The sequence below is a fragment of the Chaetomium fimeti genome (genome assembly GCF_033439085.1).
Source record: "Chaetomium fimeti strain CBS 168.71 chromosome Unknown B0H64scaffold_1, whole genome shotgun sequence".
Lineage (NCBI taxonomy): Eukaryota > Fungi > Ascomycota > Sordariomycetes > Sordariales > Chaetomiaceae > Chaetomium > Chaetomium fimeti.
In genome coordinates, this window is record NW_026944329.1 from 556,643 (window position 1) to 578,791 (window position 22,149).

The following is a 22,149-nucleotide window of genomic DNA, read 5'->3' on the forward strand; positions in this document are numbered from 1 at the left end:
CAGTGATGGTGTGGGTCTGTAAGACACTTAATCACTCAATGCAACACTTGGGCAACAAGCAGAGGAAGACTGCCTCTTGTCATGCAGCTCTGTCACAAACAGAACACATCTTGTATCGGCAGGTGGGGAGGGTGCTCCATGCAATGTGACGTCACGGCGATCGTGAATCATCCGATCTCGAGCCACAACTGACCGAAGTCCACAACGGCTGCGCCACTATACTACCATTCACAAGCATCAAACCAGCTTTGTTTCATGATGAGTTGTGGCTAGGGAGGAACACTGTACGCAAGAAAACCCCCGGGGGGTCCCTATGGCAGTCCGAGAAGCCCGCCTCATAAGAAAATAGAAGAACGTAAAACCCAAAAGCCAGGTATAGAATAAAGTTGTGAATTTTGTTCACACGTCATACGTTTCTCGTTGTGGTACTTTCTCATTCTCCGAACAGCCAGGCGATTTTAATTTCCTATCGTTGTGGTTGAGGGTTGGGTGATAGGCCTAGCCCGAGACTCTTTGCTGTTGCCACACTAAGTACATCGTTGACTCGTGTTCCAGACTATACCGTTATGAGAAACTTGAATGACTTTCTATCAAGTATCTTAGTTCATACATCCTGAGATGTCCTATCTCGACTCTTTTACCCCCCTGGTTTCGAACTCAAAGAAAAATACCGGGTAACCAGCGCCAGCTCAAGAAAAGTAACCAAACCCCTTGGGACCAACGACCGATCAGGGAAGAACCCCGTGTCCATATCCATCACTCATATCTCCATCAAATCATGTCAGCCACCCAACCGTATATCTCATATCATGAAACGCCAAAAGAACCCCACCATCTTCTCATATCATACCCAAAAACCCAGCTGTGTCAAACACGCTCACATCCCTCATCCACTCTTCCTCAAACTCAACAACCTCTTGATCCCCGCCTTCTTCGGCTCCCCTACCCCTACCACACCCCCTCCAATACCCCCCTCCACCTCCCCACCCCTCTCACCCACACCAACCCCCTTCTCAAACCCGACACCCGGACGATCCCCCGGCGGCGCCAACCCCATATTCCCCACCCCCCTCTGCTGCGCACCAGCACCAGCACCAGCACCAGCACCAGAAACCCCCTCACCCTCCTCACTCTCCCCCTCCCCCTCCCCATCCTCTTCACCCTCCCCCTCATACTCATACCACAACCGCGGCACCACCAACCGATACGGCACCGTGCTCCCGCCGGGATCCTTGGGACTGATCTCCACGTTGAGCGTGACCTCCATGGCACCCGTGAGGTCGACGGCATAGTCCTCGGGCCGGAACGTCTTGCGCTGCTTGACCGACAGCGTGGTGGGGGCGCGGTGGAACGGTTTCGGCACGAAGCCCGCCTCCTCTCCCACACCGGCGGCACCGGCACCCTGTTGCTGGCCCTGGCCCTGCTGCTGCGGCTGCTGCGGGCCGACGCCTGCGCCGCCCGTCATGACCGGTTTGGGCGGGACGGGCGGGCGGTAGTCGTCCGAGTAGCCGCCGCTGGAGGGGGCCGGCGGGGCCGGCTTGACGGTGAAGAACCCTTCGTCGCCCTGGTCGTACTCGCTGTTGTATCCGCCGCCGCCGCCGCTTGTCTGGGTGGTGTGGGCGTACTCGCCGCCTAGGCCGCCGCGCATCCCGACGCCGCCACGGGGATGGTCGAACTGCTGCTGCTGCTGGTACTGGGCTTCCTCCTCGTCCGTGTCCGCGCCCCACGTGCCGTTGATCCCGCCGTCGTCGCGCCTGCTGGCGCTGCTGCCGCGGCGGAAGAGCCCGCCGATGCGGCTCGACACGGAGGATGATGACATGGTGCGGGTGAGGAAGCCTGGCTTGGGCGGGCCGGGCTTGCCGAGGTCGTCGGCGCTGGCGGCGACGGCGCGGCGGGAGAGCGACTTCAGCAGACCGCCCGATACGGGAGGGCGGGACCTGTCCTTGGGACCGCCGTCGGGACCGGTGGTTTTGGACCTGGAAATGGAGAGGCGGCGGAAGATGCTGCTTCTCCGCTTGCGGACCTCTCCGGACTGCGAGGTGATGTCGTAGGCCGACCCACCAGGTGTCGGCGGGGGCGTGTGGCCGGGCACGTACTGGCGGATGGCGCACCAGTTGCGGTGCGGGAGGAGATGCTTGTTGTTGCGCGGCTTGCCGTCGACGCCGTGACCGAAAATGGGAATCATGTCCTCGTCCGTTTCCTTGTCGAAGTGGTGCACCTTATTGCGCTTGTTCAGCACGTCCGCGAGCAGGTCCGGTGGCGGCGTGTTGACGATGGCAGAGGAGATGATGTTGGGAATGTAGCGGAAGTCCTTGTGCTTGGCTAGGCCGAGCTTGGGGTTCGAGTAGAACTGCCCGATTGCCGCCAGGTGGACGTCACCACTAGACAAGTCAGTAAACCAACCACTTGCATTGGAATCTCCAACACTCACCTCAAGATTGAAACGCGCATCGACTTGTCCGCGGCCAAATCCTGCAAGTCTTCAATCACGAGGGCGCGCTCCTGCTTGTGGTTCTTGGCCGTCCAGTGGTCATCGAGGTCGTCGAGGACCTCGACGCCGCCGTCGAAGCGGTTGAGCAGGCCTCCGAACATGCCCAGCTTGGCGAGCGCCTTGACAGGGTCCATGACGCGGGAAGTCAAGCTAAGGACGCTAGTCAGCACGATTCTCGAGCACCTTTGTTACGAAACAACTCACATGTTCTCCAGCCACACCAGCCTAGGATACGCGATGGGCACGCCCATCACCACCAGCAAATGCTCGATCTTCCCCTTGTCGATCTCCCCATAGCACCGGTCCATAATCTTCTTCCACGTATCCTCGCGCATCACCTCCTCGCGCGTCCGCTCGGTCCGCGAATCGACCACCAGCAGCGCGACCTTGCCACCCAAGAACATGAACAAGCTGCGGCTGAGTTCGGTGATGTACGGCCCCGGGCGCGTGCCGAGGATCCAGCTCGGCTCCGTCTTCTCCGTCTCGGCCATGACGCTCTGGTGCTGGAAGAGCATGTAGTACTTGAAGGCGACGTTGCCGAGCCCCGAGAAGACGGGCGAGTTCATGAAGTGGTGGGGGTACGAGCCGAACCCGTCGATGATGTCGTGGTCGTCGTACATGTTGACCATGGGGATCTGCGAGTTGGCCATGCCGAAGAGGCCCTGCGAGAACCACATGGCGTAGCGTTCGAGGTAGAATTCCTCGAGCTCGCTCTGCATCTCCGGCGTGAAGGGCGCGTTGTGCTTGTGCAGCGGGTTCTTGGTCATCAGCCAGTCCTTGAAGATGGTGGTCTCCTGCATGCACCGGTCGTTGTAGATCTGGTCGCCGCCGCCAATCATGACGTGGAACGGTTGGCTCTGGTGGCTGTTCAACACGTCGCGCCACATCGGGTCCGGCCCGGTGAACTGGTTGGAATCGGCGCTCAGGCTGAAGCCGTTGCAGCTGTGGAACATGATGTTCATGCTCTGGCCCTTGGCGGGGACCCAGAAGCCCGTCGAGGGGCCGCGGTTGATGCGGTACGCGATGCGTTGTTGCTTATCGCGGAGCTCGACCTCGACGTTGAACCTCCAGAAGGTATAGCCGCGCTCGGTGTGCAGCCTGAAGCCCCGGATGTCCTTGTACTTGCCGGCCTTCTCACCGTCCATCTCGGCCCGCTTCCTCCGAGCGGCGAACGAGCCCGGGGGGTCGATCATGCCATCGGGTAAGGGTACCTCCGGCGGGCTTCGTGACTTCTCATACAGTCCCTCGTCTGTCTCGTTCCTAGAGACGTCCTTGCCCTCCTCGAGATGGTCGACCGGTCGGACGTACAAGGTCTCGCCTTTTCGGCCGAGTTTGGGATGTCCGGCGATCGGGTCGATGTACTCGGGCGCCAGGTCGCCCTGAACCTCCCTCGGCGGCGGCGGGAGCAGCTCGATCGGCTGGGCAAACAGTCTCAGGATAGGGGCGATATCGTAAGACGAGTCGGAATCTGTCGTCACGATCATGATGGAGCCCCTCCAGATCTCCCGTTCAACGGCAGCGCCGGTCCGGGAGGGCCGGTTCGGCACCCGCTCATGTCGGATACCGCAGTACCGTAGCAGCGGGCCGCACTTGAGATAGAGCGGCGGCTTGAATCTCGTCGGAGCTAGACACAAATCATGTTAGCTTGCTCCCCCGAAAGGTATGGGAAACCAAAGAGCAGGGTCTTTGTACAGGAGTATGGCAAAGCTAGTCGGGAGAAGGCCGCATCGTTGCTAGACAACGAAAAGCAGCCGAGACTGTCTTGGGAATCGTTCGCGGAAGGACTCGGGCTGAAGGGACGCAACCCGTCCCAACGCTTAGCGCGGGCCCTCGCTCGCCGAGAAGCGAGGTGTTGAGGCTCGAACAAGGAACCGGCACCAAAACTGCTAGTGGACTGAAGGTGGAAATCCCCGCTCTGCACCTCCCGAATGCTAGGATAGACTGCCTGTTGATTAGGGGTACGCGTACCGTTGTTTGTCTCATCATATTCTCCTTCAAATGCCTCCGCTTTCTTCGGTCGTGACGACAGGCTGTTACTCCGCAGCCGGGACTGTGATGCGTCCACCAACGCGGCGTTCTTCTCCCCCGAAGCCGGCACATCCTCGAGGTCGAGGAGGCCGCCTGAAAGGGCCCCTACATTCGCTCCCTTCCATTCCTCCAGGAACTTGCTCGGCTGAAAGATGCCCTGGCCGGGTTGGAACTTATCGCGGGCGTTGTAGAGGTAGTCCGATACGTGGTGCCGTTGCCCGCTGGCATCGGTGTGGGTTTCGTGTTCTCCAGGAGGCCCGAAATGAGGTTCGCGGGTCTCTCCTCCGGGAGGATATGCCGGGGGGTTCATGGCTGCAGCAGGGGAGGTCATGGCCCTGAACGAGACAGCGTTTTGATCCCCATCTGTCGCAGCCGTCTGGGTCGGACCACGGCCCAGAATCTGGTTAGCCTTTCTCTGGCTGGGTGATTTGGTTAGTTTCCCTGTAGACGGGTACAACATAAACTCTTCGGCGAAATCGTCGTCAAGGAGGTTAGGATCCCTGGTGGGGGGAGCCTTGGCCGCTGGCTCGAATTGGCGCCGCTCAGGGGGGTTGGTGGCTCGGGTGTTGGTGGGCATGCCAGGCCCGCCTACCACCCGCGGAGTATGGGCAACTACCTCGCCCGTGTTGTAAATCTCGTCCGTTTCCGAGATGCGATTGGGCCACATGTCGCCCGGAGGGTTTTTCCTTAACCTATTACTGCCACTCCTCGGCGGAGTGCGGCCATCGGGGCCGGCCGTGGGGGTTGTTGTCTCCTTGGATGCAGGAGAGTCGAGGCTATTGGGTATCTTTCCGTCCGTCCTCGCGGCGCGCTCGCGAAAGCTGAGGTTGCGCTGCGGGATTCCGGACGACTGGATAGGGGCGGGAATCCGTGACTCGGGGTTTGGTCCCCTCGGGGACGGTCCGCCAGATGTGCTATGCCTCCGTCCTTCATCGGGAGGGTTCTGCGAGAGGGGGCCGTTTTGCGCATTCTGTCCCGCAGAATGCTGCGCCGGTCTTGTGGGTGTTATCGGGATGGCAGGGCTATCCCCGGCGGCCCCAGGGGTTGGTCGCTCGTGGAAGCGCACCTGCTGTGGGCTCCTTTCGTCTTGAGCGATCCCCTCCTTCGCCGCTGCTCTCTCTCGGGCAGCCCTCTCGGCAGCCTCGACACGCGCCCGTTTGTCCTCCTTGGAGATGCTGTCGAGCGTCAGCTCAAGCCTTTGAAGTGGTGATCGGACGTCTGCGAACGCTTTGGGTCGGTCTGTTGCGGTGCTGGTCGATGTGCGACGGGCGCTCCTTTGTAGCGACTGCTCGGCGGCAGACCTCCGGCGGCCATTGGGCAGCGGGGACATCCTGCCGAGGGTGGGATCGGTGGTGACCCTCTGGGGCCGCGGCATGGCAGATTCTTCCAACATATTGCGGGTGCGGTCCGAGACCGGGTACTTCTCCCTCCGGCGGTGTTCCTCAGTCTCCCTCTGGCTGCCCTGGCGACCAATTCCTTGGGGCGACGGTTGATTCTGGTATAATGGTCCGCCGCTCGCAGGCGGGTACTTGGAGCTCGAAGGCGGAGCGCGGGGTACGTCGGGAGCGGCGGGGGGTAGCGCGTCGGTCACGGCAGCATAATCGGCCTCCTGCTCCTGGTTTCGACTCTTGCGCCGGCGACGGTTCTCGAGTAGCTCGGGTGGGTATTGGTCGGCGGCGTACGGCAGAGACGGCGGTCGTGGTGTGAGTCCCTGACCCTGGAAACTAGAGGCGGTTGGCGACACGAAGGGACTGAAGGTCGAATCGGTCGGCGCATCGGATTTTGTAGTCTGAACGGAAATGCGGTTCGATCGCGGTTGTCCCTGGACCGGGGCGTCCAATGACTGGCGCCGATCTGTCAACGGGTCCTGTTCCTCGGACAAGCGGCGAGCTCTGGTTTGGCCCGCCTGAGGTGGTGGGAGCTGGCCCCAGTAGGGAGCAGACATGTCGGACGGTTGGGTTCTTGCAAGGCGTGGAGGCTTGGATTCGAGCTCGGCGCCAGACTGTCTCGGATGGAACTTGGTGTACTGGGGCTCGCTTGTGGGGTGGGCTGACCGCTCGTCGGGGAGTCAATGCCGGTTCGCAGGCGGTGCTCACGACTTGCCATTCGTCCACGAGCTGCGGGCAACCATACCAACCAATATTCGCGAGACACATGCACCTTCGGGCTCGAGAAGCCGTGACCAGCGCATGCCCCGGGGCTGTCGGCCAGTTATACCCAGCTTTCTGCCAGGGCGGGAGGTCGGCCACAACGCCATCGACCGAGACCCAACTAACCACCTGCATCCATGGATCCATGGATGCAATCGAGGTGGCCGGGGTGGCCTGGCGGCAAAAAAAAAGTCGGCTTCAAAGCCCCGGCTGGGAACAGCGGGCCAACGCCAGACTCGGCACCTCGGGCAGGGCCAGCTGGGGGAGCCACTGGAGCTTCCAGGTTGGGCGGAAAGATCTGGCTTGGCGTGGTTGGGCTGGCATCGACGGGCCCTGATTGACGAATTCCAACAGGGGTCGCCCAAAATCAGAAGGCGGGAAGCCCACTTTGTGCCCACATCTCCAAGTGCTTGGCGAGCCTCAACAACTCACCTTGGTTCAAGCGCATTGCCGAAATGCTGGTGGCTGGCTGCCGATTTGTGCAACAAGCGGGAAAGTCAGGGACGGAATCGAAGGCTTTGGGGTAGAGTCGTCGTCGTCTATCTCGACCACTGATGGCCTGCGAGATGTCTGGGGTTTCTCCTCTCGATTCCATCATACGCACATGGCTCCCACATGGAGACGGGATGAACCGACTGACGAGGGATTGGACGATTGCGACGTCAGGTACGGATTACAAAGGAGGGTACATAGGTGCCAGGTTTGGATGACTTGCTCTTCCGCACGCAGGTTCGAAGATCCTGCGCACTAGTGACAATGGATAGCTGGCATGGATGTGCACTAGTTATGTGCTTGTGTGCCTTACACCCGGCGCTGGTCAGACAAGGAATTCTACTCGACCACATACCCATGCCATGGATGTCTGTCCTCCACAAGCCCAATGCGGACTCCCGCTCATTGCTCGTCTTCAGTCACCGGCTTGTATGACAGTGTGATCTCCCGGTTAGTCACTGATTTCAATTACGAGGTCGAGCCGATGATTCCAAAAGTTGAGTCTGGCTTGCGTTGACTATTTACCACAACTTCTCCCAGGAAGAAATCGTTTAAGGGGCAGCCATGGAAGGACTCCTCGTAGAATGGGATATTGGTAACATTCCACCACTGCGGATAGTTCCCACATGGAAGTCCGGCGACAAATGATCTGAACGGAAGAACCTCAACTGCCATGAAGCAACCTAAGCTCGGGTCCTCATTGTTAAGGACCAACATCAGACAAAGCGGGGCTATCCGTCCCACCATATTCCACTTTGAGATCACCTTTCGAGAAACGTAATCCCAACCGATGATGGGAATAGAAATAAATTGAACGACTGTACAAAGTAATCATGAGACGGGATGATCATGGTGAGGACGATGCGAAGTCGTCCTCTCCTCGGCAGGCAAGCAGGAAGTAACCGACCTATTTTTGACCCCCAGCTGAGGCTTGGCAGCCCGACTGCCCACCCTCCCTTCCGGCCTGTCCGTGAGCGGAATATTCTTTGATTGGTCTCCCATTCGTGGCTTATACAGGCACCTTTTGGGGCCGCGAAGCCCGCCGAAGCCCGCTCACAAGGGACTGCCTGCAGATTGCGAGGCCACATCCCGTGTAACGCTTGGCGACTCTCCATCTCGGGACGTGGCTGACACTGCAACTCCAAGGCCACCTCTCCATTACCTACGACACACAAAGGCCATCGTTTTGAAAAGAGGATTTTTTTTGGGTCCGGCAGTTGAATGTGTAATCCACTGCGGGACTCGGAGAGTTTGGAAAGTTGGAAGTTTTGAAACAGTGGGTTGACCTCCTTTTGCACCGGGCTTGTGCACTCGCCACAGGTCCTTGGCTCAATTCGAGTTGCAACCGACCTACTTGCGACTCTGCGACGCCTTCGTCGCAACCCGCCTTCCACCCTACCGCGCCACCGTCGTCTTGACAGGAACAAAAGACGCTACAACAACCGGCTTTCAAATCGCCCCTATATGTACGCTCATTCGATCCGTAACCGACTCTTCTCATACCCGCGCCGGGTTCAACGCCAGGCCCTCGCCCTCGACCTCCCAACACGATGAAGATCTGGTCAGGTGCGACGCTGCTGGGTCTTGCCGCCCTCGCGACAGCTACACACGTTCTCCCGCGGAACTGGGAATCAAACGACTACTATGTGCTCCATCTCGATGCAAACACATCGCCTCACGAGGTAGCCAGGAGCTTGGGGCTCTCGCACGAGGGCCCCCTCGGTGAACTCCAGGACCATCACATCTTCGCTACGAAACGAGCCGATCACGATTTCGTCAAGCGAGAACTGGCCCAAAGACGAAAGAGGCGGTCGGTAGGCGAGAGACACGTCCTCGATGGCGTTCTCTTCTCCGAGAAACAGGGGCTTCGACAACCGTGGGAAAAGCGCATCATTCCCGAACAACCAGGACCTCTGCCCCGTCCCTCGAGGGCTGTCGATGAACCGGTGGAATCGGCCGTCCGCAAACAGACCGATCTAACTCGGAAACTGGAAATCAACGACCCCATCTTCCATAAACAATGGCATCTCTTCAATACCGTCCAAGTCGGTCACGACGTCAATGTCGCCGACCTGTGGCTCGAGGGCGTTACGGGGAGCAATACCACGGTTGCCATCGTCGACGACGGCCTAGACATGTACAGCGATGACCTGAAAGACAACTATTACGCGTTGGGCTCCTACGACTTCAACGATAAAACAGAGGAGCCGAAGCCCCGCCTGTCAGACGACAGGCACGGAACCCGGTGCGCCGGTGAAGTGTCGGCCGGCAGGAATAACGCCTGCGGCCTGGGCGTGGCATATGACTCCAAGATTGCCGGCCTCCGAATCCTGTCCAAGTTGATCTCAGATGCGGACGAAGCCGTAGCCATGAACTACGACTTTCAGCATAACCAGATCTATTCTTGTTCATGGGGGCCGCCAGACGATGGAAAGAGCATGGATGCGCCCGGAATTCTCATCCGCCGCGCCATGTTGAACGCCGTGCAGAACGGCCGCCAGGGTCTGGGCTCCATCTACGTCTTTGCCAGCGGCAACGGGGCGCAGAATGAAGACAACTGCAACTTCGACGGCTATACCAACAGCATTTACAGCATTACGGTCGGCGCCATCGACAGGAAAGGCCAGCACCCGAGCTACTCTGAGAAGTGCTCCGCCGGGCTAGTCGTGACCTACTCCAGCGGCGGCGGCGACGCCATCCACACCACGGATGTCGGTCAGAATACCTGCTCGAACGGCCACGGCGGCACTTCTGCGGCCGCCCCGCTCGCAGCTGGTATTTTTGCCCTCGCTCTTCAGGTGCGCCCGGACCTGTCCTGGAGAGACATGCAGTACCTCGCCATGGACACCGCGGTGCCCGTCAACCTAGACACGGGCGACTACCAGGACACCACAATCGGCAAGAAGTTCAGTCATACCTTTGGATACGGCAAGCTGGACAGCGCTGCCATTGTGAAGGCCGCCAAGACTTGGAAGAAGGTGAAGCCACAGGCTTGGTTCTATACTCCCTGGATCCACGTCAACAAATCGATCCCCCAAGGTGACAAGGGCGTTTCTGTCGATTTTGAGGTGACCGAGGACATGCTCAAAGATGCCAACTTTGCGCGTGTTGAACACATCACCGTCACCATGAATGTCGAGCACGGACGGCGCGGTGATATCAGCGTCGACCTCATCAGCCCCAACAAGATCGTCAGCCACCTGTCGGTGACGCGCAAGTTCGACGAATCCACCGAGGGCTACGATGACTGGACGTTCATGAGCGTGGCTCACTGGTAAGCACTCCCCTTTCTCCCACCCACCCAAACCCCTTAACTAACCTTCCCAGGGGCGAATCCGGCACCGGCACCTGGACCATTGTTGTCAGGGACACCGAAGACAACACGCACAGCGGAAAGTTCATCGACTGGCACCTCAAGCTCTGGGGCGAGACCCGCGACGCCTCCAAAGCCAAGGTCCTCCCGATGCCAACCGAAGAAGACGACGACGACCACGCCAAAATCCCCACCAGCACCGTCGGCGCCAAGCCGACCCCGTCGACCACCGACCAGGCCAACCGGCCCGTCAACCCAAAACCAACGGGCACCGCAACGGGCGAGGCCGTGGCCCCGCCCGAGCCGTCCTCGTCCTCCGCCAACAAGACGTCCACCTGGCTGCCCTCCTTCCTGCCCACCTTCGGCGTCTCCGCCGCCACCCAGGCCTGGATCTACGGCTCGCTCGTCCTCATCGTCGTCTTCTGCGCCGGCCTCGCCGTCTACTTCTACCTCGCCCGCCGCCGCCGCCTGCGCAACAACCCGCGCAACGACTACGAGTTCGAGCTGCTCGACGACGACGAGGCCGACGCCCTCGCCGGCGGTGATCGTGGTGAGAAGGGCGTCGCTGGTGGCGGTGGTGGTGGTGCTGGTGGCGGTGGTGGTATGGGTGTGGGTGCTCGTGGTATGGGTGGACGGCGTGGGGGCCGGACACGCGGTGGGGAGCTGTATGATGCGTTTGCGGGGGAGAGTGACGAGGAGGATGGGGATGATGATAGTGATGATTTTGGGGGTCGTGCCGGGGGTGTGGGGGGCCAGTACCGTGATCGGAGCGGGTCGGGGTCGGAGGGGAGTGTGTCGCCGATTCGCATGAGCGAGAAATTGCCTGGGCGGCGGGATAGTGAGGAGTCGGCGGAGCATCATGTTATTGGGGATAGTGACGATGAGGGGGATAGTGATGAGGAGGATGGGGATGATGACCAGAGGCCGTTGCATGCTGGGGGTCGGTAGTTTTTGTTTTTTCCGTCGTTGGGTGTCGCGCGTCGTTAAGGCGTTTTTTGTTGTCTGGTTGGGCATATCGTTTGGCACCTAGGTAGTAAGTATAGCGGATAGATGTGTATAAACGTGTGCGTGCGTGCATGCTTGTGGGATACGGTGCCTTGTGGTCATGTCGCGCTTGAGAACACAATCATTGTTTCAATGAAACACGCTTGCTTGCTCTGTGGAACTAAGGTAAAATGCAGTTGATTCCTACCACCCACCGAGAAACGCACGCAACCCGCCCTAACCAATGTTGCAAAAAGCCAATCTTGAACGCCACGACCCCAGAGCTTGAGTATCGATACAAGGGCTGTTTCCGCTCCCAAGCAATAGCGATACTTCCTTCGCTATCCCTCCAACTGGTTGACCAAGCCGCCCACCCGCTATCGCGCCTTTCCCCAGACCCCAGCCGTATCCTCGAACCCCTCCGGCAACGAGCCAGATCCGGTCGCGATATCAGCCCCCTCCAACTCCAGACGCCCATCATCATAATAGGCCCCATCATCATCGGCCCCATCCATGGACACGACCGCCCAGGCCTCGCCCACCGCCGCTCGGCGGCCCCACTAAGCCGGGAGCACGACGCCCTCCCTCTCCATCTCGCGGACGTACTCCTCCCAGACGTCGATGACGCCGCCGTAGAAGTCGACGTGGGCGTCGACGAGCCCCGCGAACTGGCGCTTGAACTCGACCTTCTTGATCCACTCGAAGTTGTCGGCCTCGCGCAGGGTCTGGTCGGCGAACAGGTCGGCGTCGGTGCGGGCGTGCTCGACCTCGCCCGTCAGCTCGTCGATGCGCAGCTCCAGCTTGCGCTGGCGGTCGCGCCGCGCCTGCTCGTGGTCCACCCCGCGCACGTCCTCGATCTTGGACCGGATGAAGCCGCCCGCGCCGCCGAGCGCGCCCGAGAGCGGGCCCGCCGAGTACCCGTGCCCGGAGGCGAGCGTGTCGCGGTCGGCGGTCGAGCGGTTGAGGTACTCGGTGAGCTGCTCGTAGTCGAGCTGCTTCTGCTCGCGGGATTTGAGGAGGTGCTTGATGGCCCCGCTGTAGGCGACCATGTCGCGGAGGGAGGTGAGATAGTCTTGGTCGGTGTGGTCTTTGAGTTTCTTGAGGCCGGCCGATGTGTCCTCGACCGAGGCGGCAAAAGCGTGCACGGAGGATTCCACGCCCGGTTCGAGGGTGATGAGCTTCTGGAATTGCTCGGCGAGATCCTTCAAGTCGGTTTCGAGGTCCGACTCTCGCCGGGCGACACGGGCGACAACCTTTTCGACATTGTTGAGGTCCTCGTCGAGCTTGTCTGACCTTTCCTTGATCTTGGTGAAGCGAGGGTCGACTTTGTGCACTTTTGCAAAGGCGTTCATGAAGCTGTCGGCGAACGAGTCAAAAACGCCGCTACCGTTGCTGCTCGCGGACTGGCTCTGCCCGAGGGCGTCACCCCCTACTCCAGCGGTACCAAGACGCCCTGCTCGGCTATGCATAGTCGCATTCCAGTCGGGAGTCTCGAGGAAGGTATGCAATATGCTCGCGCGGCGGAGGACGGGGTGGAGAGTGAGTCGGAACAGGAAGCGTTGGAGGGAGTAGGCCCGCCGCGCAGTGAAATCGGGACCAAACCGGTCGCCCCGGACATATTCCATGCGCTCCTTGTCTGGTAATGGGGGGACCGCGCATGCCGGGTAGCCGTGAGTAAGGGACTTGTAGAGAAAGACGAAGTCGGTGAATCGGCGGCGGACGGTCGTGGTTGGTCGCTGGAAGGTTGAGAAGGTGGTCTAGAGGGTCAGCTGGCGGCACCAACAACAGCTATGAAGCCAACCTACATTTGTGGTAATCAAATAAGAGACATAAGTGTCCTTGGTTCCGTCGTTCTCCTTGTGTGGCTCCGCGACTGTGCACTCGAGGATCTCGCCGGCGGAGTGGCCGTAGTCAACGTCCCTTTCATCGTCTGTCCTAATGGCATCATCTGATTGATGGCTGGAGAATCCGGGACTGCTGACGGGGTTGTGTGAAGCGGATGTGCTCGTCCCTGCTCGATCGGCATTCTGCTCGCTGTGCCAGGATATATTGGAGAAGTTGTCCTCGCCGCCGGCCATCTTGTCGGCTTACGAGGTTCGACGGAACGGTGCTAGGTTGCGCGGGGAATGGTGGAATCGATCTTTGGAGGTTGTTCGGGTTGGTATTGTCAAAAGGTACCGGCTACAAGCTAAGGCGTTTCGAAGTGAGCGGATGTCCTTGGAAGCTGAGCTGGCGTTCAATCGGTAATAGGTGATGAATGTTTGAAGGTTGGTGATTTGTGGTGCGGCAGTGCGGCAGTGCGAGGCAGGGTGCTTGGCGATTGACGTATGATGGTGGGGGAGGAGCTCGCCCGTTAGTTAGCGCTGCCGGTTTGGGCCCAGACATCGAGGTAAGTTACGGGCAGGACGTATTCGTGCTTGGCGCGTCACTGGTCCCTTTGAAGAGTGGCAAAATACGGTGTAACAACCAGAAGCGTTTGGCACTTGACACTGCTGCTTCGTTTGCGCCAGGCCGAACGTGTTGAAACTTCTACTGTGTAGGCTAGGAAGACACTCGGATATAGTAGAAATCAAACGATAGAGTTGATGCTATCCACGGTGTCTAGATGAGATGAGGTCTATATCCCGGACCGTTCAAGACAAAAGAAAGAATTCCACCGAAACCCAGACCCCAACTCCAGCCTGATTTCGCAGCTTGGCCGCTGTGTCTATACATACAGAATCCTCGCCAGTGCCATGTGAATTACTCAGTCATGACATACAAAGGAGAAAAAAAGGACTGTAAGCATCCTCGTGTGGGAATACCAATGTTACACCGCGAACCCCGTTCTAAGCGCTCACTTGTCGCTGGACTTGGGTTGCGCCGCCTCACGCTTCTCCTGCTCCTGCTCTAACCTCGCAGCATTGAGCATATCCTTCTCGGCATCCACCGCCTCGCCGACCTGTGCCTTCTCAATGGTGGCGTCGGCTGCAGCGTGTGCCTGGCGTTCTTCCTTGTCGTCAATGTCCTCGGTATCCCGGGGCGAGGCGAATCCGGTCGCCTGGTTCTCCTGGTCCTGCTCGAGCTCTTCATCGATGAGCTCCTGCTGCTCCTTGATCACCTCGAGACGCTGCTTGTTGGTGGCGGCACCCTCGGCGTTGTGCACCTCGAGCTCGATCTCGTGGAAGAGCTCCTCGGGGATCGACGACAGCACACCGGTCAACGCCTGGATCTGGCTCGACACGCCCTCCTGGGACGAGGTCTGCCCGTACATGTAGGCGCTGCTGAGAACCAGCAGGGTCGAGGGCACACCCTCGCGGAGCCTCAGGTCGAGCCAAGTCTGCAGATCCTCGCGGAGGCTAGCGGGGGACACGCCGTGGCTCTTGATGCCGCGGCTGGCGCAGGCCACCTGGAGCTCAGCAACGGAAAGGCTGTCGACGCCCTCGTAGCTGATAGCACGGTCATCCCGCTTGATCTGGCGCATGCGGTGGCGGATCTGGTACCGGAGCATCATGTCGGTGCCGAAGGTGTTGAGGTTCAGGTACCGGCACATGGACACCAGCTGTGGCCGCGACAGGTTGTCGAGGGTGAGATCATCCTTGAAGACCTTGCACACCTTGATGACGTCCTCGGCTGTCGGTGTCTCTCCTGTGGCACGGAGCTTCCGGAAGAAGTTGGTAAACTCCTCCTTTTGCGCCGTCGCCTGCGTCAGGGGGAGCCCTGTCTCCTTCAGGGTTTGTCGAAGGAAATCGCTAACCTCCTGGCGCGTGGCCCGCAGTGTCGACGCCTTCTTGTCCCTAGACTTCTGGCCTTCGTAGGTGCTGGGCAGCATGTTGGGGAAGAGCTTGAGGGCGACCGGGAGGAGGAGTTCGGCAAACGGGACGATGACGAAGACGGAGAAGGGGACTAGCCGTCCGAGATCCTGGACGGTGCGCTGGAGCTGGCGGTTCTCTCTCCGGGTCAGCTCGTACCCGGCGGCCATCTTGAGCGCGAGACTCGAGCTGATTTTGACCTCGGCCGCCAGCAGCTTCGTACCATCCCAGTAATGCTGGGCCTCCTTCTTGATCTTTTGCCCGATCGTCAGCTTCTTCTCCTCTTTCTTGCCCTCTGCCTTCTCTACAGCGCTCTCCTTCTGGGCGGCGAGCTGTGTGAGCGAGGCATCTGAACCGGCCTGCGCTCCCTTCGATTCCTTGCCCCCCTCTTTCACACCGGCCTCCGTCTTGGGCTTCTCGGCGGCCTTGACTGCGGGCTTGGTGGCGCTTCCGGGTTCCCTCGGAAGGGGTTTCTTAGCCTCATCCGAATTGAAGCCAGGCGGCGGTCCTCCGGGCGGGCCATGGGTGGTTGTGCCGGACGTCGTAAGGGTTCGGATTGGGATTAGCAGGGCAGAGGCCGGGCCCAGGTTCTGTGCATTGCGGGCGAGATGGATTGAGGTAGCAAGGAGCGCGGATCGAGGCAAAGCACGGCCTGCGCGACCGACGTTAGCGATGCGCATCCAAATGGCAAATAGCTTCAAAACGCAGAGGACCCACCAGTGCCCAGGAAAGGGTTGACAACCAGCGCCCGGCGCGCAACTCTTGTCGAGGCGCTCATCACGGTTGTCTTGGAATGGGAGGGCTGCGAGTAGTGTAGTCCGTATGTAGCGCCGTCACTCCTCGTTTGGAACAAGAGTTTTTATCGGAAATGGAGATCAAGGGGACTGCGCCGATGTGTTATGGGGTTGCGTTTAGGGATGCGTTATGGAAATGGCGTGTTGCTGTGCTTAAAAGTCAAACGTCGATAACGGCGGTAAACGCCGGTCGGGAATCTCGGAAACGGGAGAACGTTGGTTGCGTGGCAAAAAGGGTGCCCGGGTGGTGTCCGAGCAGCGTAGAAGAGAGAAAAGTAAAACCGTCTAGGAGAAACGAGATCAAGAGACAAAAGGCAGGGGTTTACTGAATCAAGATGAAGTTGGCGAGTTGGTCGGCGCCGCTGTCAAAAGGGGCGCAGTGACATCGAAATCCACGTTTCGCTGCGTTTCGATGCAAGTGATGGCTCCATTCCGCCCCGCGGTCGCCCCCGACAGGCCAGCTGGCGAGTCAGGAACACGGATGCAAATCACGTGATCTATCAGAACGATTTCCATGACCGTTTTCAAACCACGCACCCACTGTTCATTGATGGATGAATGCAGTCGGGCTCGGTCGGGTTCTATCGGACTCTGAAGTGGTACATGTGAATCTTTGACACATTGCCGCCCGCAACCGATGGCTGCTTGACACGTTTTGGCCGAGTTGACAACCTCGAGACGATTGCATGCCACTGACCCGTCGTCCCTCAGTCTTGAGGGGTCATCCCAGCTTTGAGTATTCTCGCGCTGCAAATTGTTCGGAACAACCTGGGTGCTCTCTTCAAAGCCGGTTTCAGGAACAGAGGAACATGAGATGCTTTTCGGGTTCCGGTGGCAGTTCCCACGCGATAACGATAAGAGTTGCCCACCAACGCCACCGCACATTCCGGCGTCGGAAGGCCGAGTCCGAGAAAAAGCCCCGGCCTTGGTTTGGGGGCGACATCGGTGTTCCTCAGTAACAGCGGCTCAACAAAATGGTCGGGATTTTGGTGAGGAGGCTGACCCTGCCAATCTTTTCCCAAGGTGAGCGACCTGTGCATCTCCATGCCAAGAGACGGGAGTTAAAGTTCCCCGCGGCGCTTCTTTTCGCTACATAATCTAGACAAGCAGGTGCGCGCCGGATGAAATGAAGCACGCGATTTCTTCCGTAATCCATCATCTCAATCTTTGACACTTGACATTGCCAAGCATGGAGTTTTTGTAGCTTTTCGGTCCTCGGTTGCGTCTCGATTGCGTGCCGATCGGTTGTTCCCCGCACTCCGATCGCTGTGACAGCCCAAGTTGACTGTGGCTCGCTCCCAAACTCGCCAGAACTACAAGTACAATCGGCCGACCTTGGGCCGCGTCGTCCCCGCCTATTTTCCGAATCCATTCACGCCCGTCCACGTCCGTCCACGCAACGCAATCGCTCCACCGTCAAACTATGCGCTTCCGAAAAGCAGCCCGAGTTATTCTTGTAGGCGCGCCAGGAGTTGGGAAGGGGACGCAATCGGAGCGGTTGCTGCAGAGGTTTCCACAGCTATCCTCGATCAGCTCCGGAGACCTGCTGCGGCACAATGTCAAGCAACGCACACCTCTCGGTGCGTGCATTAGCCCGCCGATACTATCTTACGTTTACCGAATTAACAAATATGATCAACAGGAATCAAGGTGGAGAGCACGATGAAGGCCGGCGGTCTCGTCTCGGATGACCTCATCCTCCGACTCATCAGCAACGAGCTCAACCAGCGCGGGTGGCTCCACTCGGGCAACCCGTCCGGCAACATCATGACGCTATCCTCCTCCTCCGTCGACATTTCCGAGCCCAGCCAGTCATTCCAGCACGATGCCGAGATGGCCGCCTTCCTCTCCTCCCCGGCACACGCCCGCGGCTACGGCCAGGCTCGCATCAACGAAGACCCGTCCGCCTCGTTCCTCCTCGACGGCTTCCCGCGCACAGCCCCGCAGGCCGACCGCCTCGACGAGATCGTGCCCATCAACCTGGCCGTGTCGATCAAGACGCCGCTCTCGGTCATCATGGAGCGGATAAACGGGCGGTGGGTGCACGAGCCGTCGGGGCGTGTGTACAACACGTCATACAACGCGCCCAAGGTACCCGGCCGTGACGACATCACGGGCGAGCCGCTCGAGCGCCGGTCCGACGACAGCGAAGAGGTGTACCGCGCGCGGTGGAAGAAGTTCCAGGAGACCAGCGAGCCGCTGCTGGAGCACTACGCTCGCAAGGGCGTGCTGTGGGAGGTGGATGGCATGAGCAGCGACGAGATCACACCGAAGCTCCTAAGCGAATTCGAGCGGCGGTTTGTTTGATGGGGCTCGCGCCTCGGCATATTTAGAGCGCGGTATACAGCTTGGGCGGCGTCTTGTACTACCCTCAACGGTGTATAGATGGTGGTGGATTCCTGCTTAACGGGAGGGCGCATGGCGTTTATGGGACTGAGTCATCTCGTCCTCGGGTTTTGGTTACATCTGAACACTTTGTAGTGTCAGTATATGTAATTCCTACTTCATCCTTTTTTTCTCGATAGCGATACACTATATCTATCATATTTACGACGTCTGCACTTGCCTTGACTACAGATATACATTGCGCGCAACTCGGCTTGACAAGTTGTCACGAATCTATTCATGGACCGAACTATTAACGATACTGGACAATCCAACCCACCCATCCAAGATAAACGTCGTCTCAACTTTATCAGGGGCGGTTCACGCAGCTCCCCTGAATATTGCAGATCAGACCGTCCCGTGCCTGCCACCCTTCAAGGAGAACGATGCAAGCCGCCCCGCTGCTGCACATGGATGCCCGCCTCCCCGCATAGTGCATGGTGGGGAACCCTTGTACCACCTCACCGGCCACCAGCCGGCCACTGCACGCTGAGTGCTGCCCACCCTCCACCCCTTCTGGAGACACCGCCTGCAGCGCCGTTCCAAGCCCTGATTCCTTCCTTGGCACACTCCAGCCCCGGGTCTGGGTTGTTCGCATGGTCTCAGGCGTCACAGGCGCTCAAATGTCTTGAACTTTTTTTCCTTTTTGTTGGTGACCTGGTCTCGTGGTTCCTTTTTAGCATTGTGCTTCCCGGCGTATATTGGTCGCTCTCTTTCAACATTCGTCGAGTTCCAAAGGGCGGCCTCACCACCCTAAGGACACCGTCCACTGATCTTCTCTTCCACCTTCTCAATCCATCACCCGGGCGTCACCACACTCCGAAACAAGACTCCGAAACAAGTTGGAAACGGTGTATCTCGAGAAACACAACCAACATGATAGCATGATGATCTGGTCGTGGTTTGATCAACTCGAAGCTGCTCTGGTAGCCGCTACTCGTTGACTACCCGGTGAAGTTTGCTTCGGCTGTTACCGAGTTATTGAACACGACTTGGTTTCGGTTTCTTGCAGGGACAAACTGTGTCACGCTCAAGCCTACCTACGTACTTCGATCTTAAACCGTTAGACCTTGGGTTTGTACTGTGTAGACCATACCCGATCCTGAATCTGAATCAACCTGTTTTCCTATATCGAAGAGTACGGCGTTTTACACTATCTCCCCTTCCCCCCAGGATATGCATGCTAACAACTACCTCTACCCAGACAAAGACTTTCTTAACTTCTCCTGTTAGCCCAAAAGGGCACTCCGTCTGCTCCCTGGCCCAGCCAGCATGCTTATTACCTGGGCCGTGGTCGTAGCTACGGCCACGGCCGTCTGCGCTACCTCTCCCTGGTCGTCACTTCTGTTGAAGCTGAAAGATAGAAACGGCAGCAATGCGGGACGCCATCCCCTTCCAGACATCGACCTGTTCCAGGACATGTTCATGGCACTGAGCGACATGCAGGATAATTACTTCCAGCGTTGGCTCGGCACTTGGCCTCACGGGATCGACTGGACCCGTGCCGTCATGAGCACGCATGTTGCCGCTACGCTCCGGACCATCTCTGACGAACTCGAACTCAACCGTCCCAACCAAGGCGTAGAATGTACCAGCAGAAAGGAGGATGTCATTGCCGGGTATTTTGCGGACGTCATTGCCTACTACTTCGCCGAGGACGCCTTTTCTCTCCGCAACCAAGCCTACGACGACATGCTCTGGGTCGTGCTGGGCTGGCTTGAGTCTATCCAGTTTATCAATGAGCACAGCAGGTTTCTCTCTGGTACGGCCTCCGCAGGGTTGGGAACCACCCCCGGGGCCGAGGCGTGGTATGGAAGTCGCTGGATACCCGCTTTCGCTCATCGCGCGAGGATATTCTGGGAGCTTGCCGCCCGGGGATGGGACACGAAGCTCTGCGGAGGCGGCATGCTCTGGAATCCGCGCCTCATGCCGTACAAAAACGCCATCACCAACCAACTGTTCATCTCCGCCTCCATTGGCATGTACCTCCACTTCCCCGGCGACCCCAACGCCTCCCCCTTCGGCAGCGGTGCCAATCCCACACTCACCGACAACCACCGCACAACAGAATGGCCCCCCCACGACCCCATCTTCGGCAGGGCCGCCCAGGAAGCCCACCGCTGGCTCGCATCCTCCAACATGACCAACCACCAGGGCCTCTACGCCGACGGCTTCCACATCTCGGGCCACCACTCCGGCGGCAACAACACGAACTGCGACGAGCGCGACGAGATGGTCTACACCTACAACCAGGGCGTAGTCCTAACTGGCTTACTCGGCCTATACCAAGCCACCGGCGGCCCGGCGCGGGAGCACTACCTGCGCGAGGGCCACACCTTAATCCAGAACGTGATCCGCGCCACGGGCTACGACCTCGCCCGCAACCGACCCATCGACGACGGCCGCGACCCCACCCGCCCCATCCCGCCCTGGCGCGGCCTCGGCCGCCTCGGCGTGCTCGAAGAGGCCTGTGACGCCCTGGGGTCCTGCTCCCAGGACGCCCAGACCTTCAAGGGCATCTGGATGCACCACTTCGCCGCCTTTTGCGCCCCGGGCGCCCTGCTGCGCTCCCGCGCCGCCGTCGCCACACCCGCCGGAGCGGAAGCGGAAGCGGAAGCCGAAGCGGAAGCCGAGGCCGTCCGCGCCAGGCATGAGGCCGATTGCAGGCGGTACGTGCCCTGGCTGCGGCACAACGCGCGCGCGGCGCTGGGCACGCGCGACGCGAGGGGCCTGTTTGGCATGTGGTGGACCGCGGGGCTGCTGAGGCTTGCCGCCGTGGAGGCCGAGATGGTGGAGGCGGCGGCGGCGGCGGCGGAGGAGGAGGAGGAGGGTGATGGCCAGGTGGTGGATTACCGCAACTTGGGCGTGCCCATGGATGAGGTGTGGATGCGCGAGGTGGATCTCCCGCGGCCCGTGCCGATGCCGAGTCTGGAGGAAGAGGGGGAGGGGGGACAGAAACCCCTGACTGGAGGTACGGGTGGGTTGGGTGGACGGGACCGGGATAACAAGACGGATCCTATGATGGGGGGAAGTGGTGTGGATTCGGATAAGGCGGGTGTTTGGGACCCTAATCTTCGCGGGCGAGGAAGGACGCTGGAGACGCAGGGCGGCGGGTTGGCGGTTCTCAGGGCGTTATGGGTCGTTTCGGGTCATGAGCTATGATGGCGTCTGTTGGAGGGGGGTTGGGTTGTGGTACACATTGGTATGGGATGGCATGGCGTGGCTACCTATGGAATAGACTTGGTGGGCACCTGGGACCTGGGAGTACATCTTAGAAGGGTTATTCTTGGTTAGTATCATACACCTCATCGTTACACTTTCCGGTTTGGTTCAGTCCCACGTGTGTTGAGGGAGACGGATGGGAGAGAGAGATTGAGCTCGAGATCCGTGATCCGGCGGGAACCTACAGGAAACTCTACCGTAAACCACCCGAACCGTTTCCTTCTTTTGTGCCTCACAGGTAGTTTGTTGTCATCCCATGCCCCTGAACCCCTTCCCTCATGGCTTCCTTCCCCAGGGTTAGGGTGTTTTGAGTTCTCTCCAGTTTTGCTCCAGCCCACTGAGTGCAGTGCAACAACACCCCGCCGGACCCGCGACCAGCATTATCGCCAGCCCAACAATCCATCCGCGACCCACGAACAACCTCGCTTTCTCAAAACTTAACGCTATTTCACATTCTCCCACCTCGGTCCCGAACCCATACAGTAACATTACCCTTCAC

The 22,149-nt window shown here is 59.3% G+C and overlaps 6 protein-coding genes across 6 annotated transcripts; 3 read left to right on the top strand and 3 right to left on the bottom strand.

Annotated features, from left to right (window-relative positions):
• Positions 1–635: 635 nt before the first annotated feature.
• On the bottom strand, positions 636–6,635 carry B0H64DRAFT_3001 (uncharacterized protein). The gene is made up of 4 exons (XM_062800096.1): positions 4,184–6,635; positions 2,696–4,115; positions 2,432–2,641; positions 636–2,381 (listed from the first exon to the last, which is right to left on the bottom strand). Exons 1-4 carry the CDS (start codon positions 6,462–6,464, stop codon positions 887–889), a joined length of 5,406 nt encoding a protein of 1,801 aa, XP_062663450.1. The 5' UTR covers positions 6,465–6,635; the 3' UTR covers positions 636–886.
• A 1,587-nt stretch (positions 6,636–8,222) lies between these two features.
• On the top strand, positions 8,223–11,567 carry B0H64DRAFT_3032 (peptidase S8/S53 domain-containing protein). The gene is made up of 2 exons (XM_062800114.1): positions 8,223–10,435; positions 10,489–11,567. Exons 1-2 carry the CDS (start codon positions 8,712–8,714, stop codon positions 11,420–11,422), a joined length of 2,658 nt encoding a protein of 885 aa, XP_062663451.1. The 5' UTR covers positions 8,223–8,711; the 3' UTR covers positions 11,423–11,567.
• A 104-nt stretch (positions 11,568–11,671) lies between these two features.
• On the bottom strand, positions 11,672–13,773 carry B0H64DRAFT_351320 (uncharacterized protein). The gene is made up of 2 exons (XM_062801463.1): positions 13,264–13,773; positions 11,672–13,215 (listed from the first exon to the last, which is right to left on the bottom strand). Exons 1-2 carry the CDS (start codon positions 13,534–13,536, stop codon positions 12,019–12,021), a joined length of 1,470 nt encoding a protein of 489 aa, XP_062663452.1. The 5' UTR covers positions 13,537–13,773; the 3' UTR covers positions 11,672–12,018.
• Positions 13,774–14,022: 249 nt separating this feature from the next.
• B0H64DRAFT_333147 (LETM1-like protein-domain-containing protein) lies at positions 14,023–16,454 on the bottom strand. The gene is made up of 2 exons (XM_062801075.1): positions 15,967–16,454; positions 14,023–15,901 (listed from the first exon to the last, which is right to left on the bottom strand). The coding sequence occupies exons 1-2, from the start codon at positions 16,025–16,027 to the stop codon at positions 14,295–14,297; spliced, it is 1,668 nt and encodes a 555-aa protein (XP_062663453.1). The 5' UTR covers positions 16,028–16,454; the 3' UTR covers positions 14,023–14,294.
• A 660-nt stretch (positions 16,455–17,114) lies between these two features.
• B0H64DRAFT_379494 (P-loop containing nucleoside triphosphate hydrolase protein) lies at positions 17,115–18,598 on the top strand. Its single transcript, XM_062802678.1, has 2 exons — positions 17,115–17,623; positions 17,686–18,598. The coding sequence occupies exons 1-2, from the start codon at positions 17,467–17,469 to the stop codon at positions 18,348–18,350; spliced, it is 822 nt and encodes a 273-aa protein (XP_062663454.1). The 5' UTR covers positions 17,115–17,466; the 3' UTR covers positions 18,351–18,598.
• A 998-nt stretch (positions 18,599–19,596) lies between these two features.
• B0H64DRAFT_3058 (uncharacterized protein) lies at positions 19,597–21,665 on the top strand. Its single transcript, XM_062800123.1, has one exon. It carries the CDS (start codon positions 19,701–19,703, stop codon positions 21,588–21,590), a length of 1,890 nt encoding a protein of 629 aa, XP_062663455.1. The 5' UTR covers positions 19,597–19,700; the 3' UTR covers positions 21,591–21,665.
• The last annotated feature ends 484 nt before the right edge of the window (positions 21,666–22,149 follow it).